Raw genomic sequence first — 7,205 nt, forward strand, 5'->3', positions numbered from 1 at the left:
CCATCATAATAATCGACCCTGCGACCTCTTGCAAGAATATCAGGGTTTCAACTATTGGGCTATCTTATGATAGTTTGTGTAGGAGATGGATCCTTCCATATATTCATATTTATAATTAGTGTTTGGATATCTTATGCACATAATAAGTAATTAATGGAACTTAGAAACTATGTAGACACTTGAGATCTGTGTTCAGGAAAAATAAACATGCCCCTTAATCTTTCTGCTTCATAAAACCATCTCTAAACGAGAACTTTAATACATTTCATAGTTGAACAACAAATTACACGAATCAAAGATATTTAAAAACTTCCAAGTTACAAAAGTTAAATAAGACCCTGAAAGGCATAACACGATTACATAAAAACTAAAACGTCTTCATGATACATTTGCGTGATTGAAACGGACAATAACTATCTACTCCATTCTAAGTCAGCACCAGATCGCGAATTAGCATTGTTCAAACGACTTGCATCTTCAGGCCTTATGGAATTTGCAAACGTATGCCAACCCAAAAGGTACGGCACAGCAAACTGCATACCATACAAATTGTTAGAAAATTGTCATTATTATTACTACATAGAAGTTATATCTTTAATGAACAAAGTTTGATTGTAAAAATATTTATCATTAATTAATAATTTTGAATATGAGAATACATTGAAAGCTGAGACGAGAATTGCAAACTCGGCCTTTGTGACAGGGATATAGATGCTCTCATCCATGTTTATTAGCTTGTTTTGCACACCTTCAGTTAATATAATCATTTAGTTAATATTATAAACTAGTAAACTAATTTATTAAAAACCGAACAGAGAATATTAAGAATAGTGAATAGGAAATTTTACTGAGATTAAAGAAGTGGCCAGATCCATCTGGAAGAGGCTCCACCTTCAAAACCTTCCTAACCCTACCTTCATCACTGCAAAAAATATGATATGATTTAACCAAATGAAAAGACCTAAATAACCTTGTAAGTTGATATAGTGATCATTTGTTAAATATATATATAGACCTTTTTCCTTTAAAAGGATCATGAAAGAATTCACATGAATCCCTAGAACCAAGACTGATGATACTTCCGATTTCTGTAACTGATAACGAGAATACCTGATATTACAAGATAAATATTATAACTCGGAGCTAATATTATCAAAAAAAGAAAATGTATCATGTGCGAAATATACGGAACAGATACTTGTGATGTTATATTGTAGACAAAAGTCCACAGTTTCAGTTACCCTTAAAATGATCATGGTATACATGCTATATCTTCTACCAAAAAAAAATACATCTATTGTAAGCTAAAATTCAATATGATTTATGAAAACTAACAAATATATGTAAATTAACATATGTATAATATACATATATACATACATTAACCTTGATATGCAGGGAGACATACATAAATGCACATATATACACAAACAGAAATTATCCACAGCGTATCACATTATAAATACATATTTTTTTTTAACGGCGATTTTTGTGGCATCAGTAGATCATTTATTTCAACGACCCTCATCATTTGCACGTATCACACACATTCGGGCGGAAACCCGAACCAGATCGACGGTACCCAGGAACACATCCATTAGGTAACCTGGGTAGAGGTCCGTGAACGAATCTGGTAAAACCTCCCTATAGGGTCAATATATACCGCCATTTACTGGTGTTCAATTGTTTTAAATAAAATTATGTCATCCCTAAGGATCGAACCCATGACCTCTCTAATGCAAAGAAATCGCGGCCAAACAGAAATTAATGATTGATGAACACAAATAGGATAAACAAAAGCCTCGGCTTTTTATTCAATGAAATTATTAATATCAAAACTAAACTTCCCAATACAATGAAACAAGATATAAATACCGTACCTTTTGCTAAAAACTTGGAAAACAAATAAAAGATAAAAGATAAACATTAAACTAATTAAGATAAACATGAAACAAATTCTATCTACTTTCAAACTTCAAGATGCTTCTGTTACTATCCTATGCCACGTCTACATTTTCCATGCCCATACTTTTGATCCCAATATTCATGCAGCCCAATTCGTATAAACCCATTAAACCCAACAATTTTTAGTCCATTATTAAGGCATTTATCGAATCCTGCATCAGTCTCCCTATCCCATGACACAATCCCATGACAAAAAGTACATGGGGAACCGTTGGGCACACATTATAGATATATATTGACAAACAAATACTAAAGGGCGTAAACTTAAAGCTTGTATAATCAATTTCAAAGTTCAAACATGTAAAGTAAATAATTTAACTAAATGAACTCTATCATAAGTTGATCATTTAATACGAGAAAGTAAAATTGTAAATTGGATATTAAGTTTCTCGTAATCACTTGTTTTACTATTGACTGAGATATCTATAGAAAAGCAAGGTTATAAAAGTTGCAAGACGGGGACTAGTCGATTGTAACCTTGTATGGACAATTAAACCAAGTCGGGGACTAGTCGAACATTGACCAACTTTGATTTTGACTTTATTTGACCTATTTTGACTGATTTCAAACTAATAAATCCAACTTTAACCAACTAAATTGGACTTTTGACAACTATAACCATAAAATTGGCCACGTCTAAAAATAGTCATGGTACTTTTACCTAGAAAAAAGAGATATAACTAATGCAAAATAATTACTCAAGTAATAATACACAAGCATAACTTATATAATGATCTTCTGTTCAGTTCTTTGATAGGTTTTTTCAGGTTTGGCTAGACCGACCCGAGACCCAAAAATGCATTAAATCAAGGACGTCGGTTTGGGGACTAACCCGTTCCGCTTCGCCCAAAAACGCCTAATAAGTCGGTCAACGCAAATAAGTCGGTCAACGCAAAGAAGTCGGGTCAAAGTCGGAGCTGAGCAGGTCATAGTTAGTCATAGTCAAAGTCAAAGTTGGTCAAAATTTTAATATTGTTAAAATTAGATGGGCTGAGTCGGTCATAGTTAGTCAAAGTCAAAGTTGGTCAAAATTTAATATTTTTAAAATTCAATTTTGGGCCCTATATCTACATTTGAAAAATTTATGTTTGATATATTCATGTGTACCATATATATGTTTAATTTCTTTATTATTAAAAGTCAACGTTAGCCAACGCCAACTCGGTCCCGGTGAACTCGTCCCCGACTTGCGACACAACCCTGTCTAATATTATAAAGAATTTAACATTTACATATATTTATTTACCAATAAAACTGAACTAGTTAACCGTGATAGGTTTCTTGCTGAGCTTTGTTTTTTAGAGCTGTTTATAAGTTTTAAGCCAAACTTCTAAATTATATATCATATGAACGTGTGATGGCGAGTATCTCATGTTTATTATGAGAATACACCATACAATACTAACTCACGTGAATTTGTGATGACCCCAACTTTTCATCTATTATTAGATTTTCATTTTCAGTTTTCGCTTAAAGAAAAAAAAAAACTTTTATATCCTATAACCAAAATTAAATATTTCATAAATACATATGTAAATTTATATCTAAATTAATTCTTTTTCAGTATTAATGTTATTCAACCTAACTAAATAATCCTATAATTAAAATGGAAAAACAAATTACAATATAAACAACTTTATAAATACAAAATCCCATTTATAGAATATATACTCCCATACCTCACATGATCCTCATCATGTAACATAATTTACATGATCATATTAAAAGTGAACTTTACAGCTATCATACATAAACCCCTTGAAATTCTCTTCATCTTTCATGAAAGTAAATTGACCTATAAACAAATTTATAATACCAATATCCTATTTTTAGAATTTTTCCTATATCTCACATGATCCTTGCCGTGTAAGAAAATTTACACATAATACATGTGAGCTTTATTACTATAAAAGTCCAAAAACCCGCAACAACTCCACCGCCCATTTATATATTTAGAATAAAAAGAAAAATTTATCCTAGATACAAACAAATTTACCCAAAATCCTATTTTTTAAAACATATATCACATATCACATGATTCTTACCATTCACTCCTATAAAGTCCAGAAAAAACGCACTCAACAACTCACCAAATTTCTATTTCACTCTCTTATCCCACATCTTTCTTACACACGATGGCTTTAAACAATCAATCTCTTCTATTCACAATACTAGTCACCGTCTTAGTTTCCATTTTTATAAACGTATCCCCTTCACTTGGTGCCAGGCAATATGTCGATGAGTGGGTCCCAATCAAGAATTTGACGGATACAAGGATGGAGAAATACGGGAAGTTTGCAGTGGAAAAACACAATTACAAGGCCAACACCAAATTGGTATTCCACCATTTGGTAAAAGGTAATGTTCTTCAAGGATATACAATAAGGTACAACCTAACGATCGCAGCTAAAAACGGTGCTCATGATAATAAATTGAAGAACTATGAAGCTGTGGTTATTCATGTAATCATGACTAAGAATCCAGTTCTTGAATCCTTTAAAGGACCTTTGTAAATTTTAAAAGTGCTAATATATAATTGATAAATGAGAAGTATTATGTTGGAAATATTATGTGAATTTTGGGAATTGTGTGGGTGACAAAATGTTTAATTCGTTACCATATGCTTACATACAAATTACATAATATATCGCGTGCTCATTCAAAATAATTAAGTTATAGCCAAGAAGTTGCTTTACTAACATAGATTTTTAAAGAATAAACATAATAATATCAATTACTAAATTTAAGGTGAAGTAGTCATCTTCGAATTTCGACACGATTATATTTCAAGTTTAATTGGTTAACTATCCATCCACCGAACAAAAATTATTATTATTATCAGTGTTGTAAGACTCGAAAATACTCGGTTTTTAAAAAAGGTCCAAACTAATTAATCAAAAACAGTCAAAATTGTTCAACCCAGTCACCGGAAATTAATCAGGATAAATTTCTCAACATCCAATTAGTCCGTCACCATAAAGCGGGGATTAGGATTAATCAGTAAAAGTAGAGATTCAAACGGTCAAACTAAGTCAACATCCGATTAATCCCAGATTTGTCTATTACTCCGTCCAAGATCCTAACCAGTTACTCCACAACTAGCATTTTTTGCAACCTTGATTATTATAAAGAAATTGTCTACATATCTAAAACATGAATGTTTATTTATTCAAAAACTATAATAAATAAATATCATCCAACAAAATAATAAGAAAAATGAAAGTACCTGTTTTCGACTCCAGTCATATTGACGAACACCAGCAGCAGGCGCAAATTGAAGCAACACAAACCCCTCTTTTGTTAACTTAAATGCCCCTGACTGAACAAACAACCACCCCCAAATCAATCAAAAACCATTTTCCACAGATATATTTCATAAAATAAAGAATAAAGAAATTACATAAAAGCATACATACATCTAAAGGGGCAAATTCAGGTGGGCGAGGTTCCACCGTAAGAGCAGCCTTCCCTTTATAAATCGAATGCCCAATGAACACCTTTGGAGTTACATCTACACATCAATTCAAACAAACCCATTTCAATTTCAGTTTAAAGTTTACTAATTTAAAGATAAAATTAATTTAAATAAATTAAAAAAATTACCTAGTCTGGGTTGAGAGTGCGATGTTTGTTGTTGTTGTTGTTGGTCGGAATATTGACATTTGAAAGTGGGTTTTTTTGTTGAAATGGTGTTTATGAAATTGATGTTAGATGGAGAATAGATTTTGGGGTTTAAGGTTAAAGGGGATTTAGGGTTTTGGATGATACAAGATCTTGGTGGTGATGTTGTTGTTGTTGAAGATATTGAAAGATTTAACATTATCACCGTTAGTTTAACGGAGTTGTTGGTTGATTAACCGGTGACGGTGAGAAAATGTATCGGAACCTAAAAAGCTCGTCGGGAGGTCGTCACCTCTTTTTTCTTGATAAACCCTTCAAGTTGGAACCCGCATCACTTTATTTATTTGTGAAGGGTTTAAAGTTTTACTAGTACCTTACAATTGTTCATAGTTTTATTTCAATTTTCTTTTTTATTGAAAAGCTAGCTTTATTTAAAATGAGGTTACGTCCTAAACTAATTCGGTTCGGTTTCGTCCGAAGTCCCAAATTACTGAAGGAAGTCGTACCAAGGACCGTACCAAATAATTTCGGTTCGGCTCAGTTCAGTTCCATAATTTTCGGTTCGATTCCATGAAAAGAACTGTTCCACTTTTACCTTTTTGTTATTTTTTTATTGTTGTCACTATTGATCATATATATTTTGTAATCATTCGTGATTAAGCTTATAATAAAGTACTCATATTATTTTGTAGTCATTAATTGTCCAGCTCGATCATGATACAGTATACTCGTATTATTTTATTGTCATATACGCCTTTCGACTCGTAACTATTGTGCACATCCTACATATCAGCATATTACATATATACAATTCATAACATCATTTTCTAGTTTTAACAATAGGTTCTTGGCTAGTTACTCCATATAAAGGTTTCCAATTTAAAAGCCAAATATATTGATAATGATATCTCCAGTTATAACAACTATCTTAAACTTTACATTATATTTGCATTTGAAGTAATCATAATTTTGAAATTTTTTATATGTGATTGTTGTGTACACTATATAGTTCAAATTATAAAACTATTATATATGTTAGAAGTAAATATTTTAATATTGTATGTGATTGCTAGGATTTTAATTTTTACAGAAGTAACTTTATTGGTTCTACATAAGTAAATTACACAAAATAACAAACCTCTCGGTCCGGTACAATTCTCGAAATTTCGGGTTCGGTCCGTCCCGTACCGAAGACCGAAAAATATGAAAATTAAGGACCATGGACCGTACCGAAACTCCTCGGTCCGGTTCGGTTCCGGCCCGGTTCGGTCTGGTCCTCGGTTTTTTCTGTTTTTTCCCGTACCATGCACACCACTAGCTCACACGAAGCGAACTATAACATCTAAGCACCAAATACAAAGACAAAACAGAATCCCCTTGCCTATTTACATTACATGACCAATTGCCTTCATAGCTGGCGGCTCGAAAACTTTTAGCGTTTTCCTTCCTTCAAAATTCACAAGGCGGCTTAGCATTTAGCCTGCATCTCATTCATCCTTGGACCATGAATCAACCGGCAGATAAGGGACTAGCCTACGGCTGTTTACTAATATAGTTGGCGGCTGTTTACTAAATAGACGGCGGCTCTTTAAACTTTCTAAATAGCCGGCGGCTCCTTT

At 32.5% G+C, this 7,205-nt stretch overlaps 1 protein-coding gene across 1 annotated transcript; it reads right to left on the bottom strand.

Moving 5' to 3' along the window:
• Positions 1-245: 245 nt before the first annotated feature.
• On the bottom strand, positions 246-5,920 carry LOC139848085 (single-stranded DNA-binding protein WHY1, chloroplastic-like). Its single transcript, XM_071837814.1, has 7 exons — positions 5,569-5,920; positions 5,382-5,476; positions 5,192-5,284; positions 1,016-1,110; positions 849-922; positions 660-748; positions 246-533 (listed from the first exon to the last, which is right to left on the bottom strand). The coding sequence occupies exons 1-7, from the start codon at positions 5,783-5,785 to the stop codon at positions 414-416; spliced, it is 783 nt and encodes a 260-aa protein (XP_071693915.1). The 5' UTR covers positions 5,786-5,920; the 3' UTR covers positions 246-413.
• Positions 5,921-7,205: the final 1,285 nt, after the last annotated feature.

This window comes from Rutidosis leptorrhynchoides, chromosome 5 (genome assembly GCF_046630445.1).
Source record: "Rutidosis leptorrhynchoides isolate AG116_Rl617_1_P2 chromosome 5, CSIRO_AGI_Rlap_v1, whole genome shotgun sequence".
Lineage (NCBI taxonomy): Eukaryota > Viridiplantae > Streptophyta > Magnoliopsida > Asterales > Asteraceae > Rutidosis > Rutidosis leptorrhynchoides.

Coding starts and splice junctions, on each gene's coding strand:
- LOC139848085 (XM_071837814.1), bottom strand. CDS start 5,785: ATGTTAAATCTTTCAATATCTTCAACAACAACAACATCACCACCAAGA. Junction 5,477..5,568: donor GCACTCTCAACCCAGACTAG/GTAATTTTTTTA, acceptor ATTGATGTGTAG/ATGTAACTCCAAAGGTGTTC. Junction 534..659: donor TTCTCGTCTCAGCTTTCAAT/GTATTCTCATAT, acceptor TATGGTATGCAG/TTTGCTGTGCCGTACCTTTT.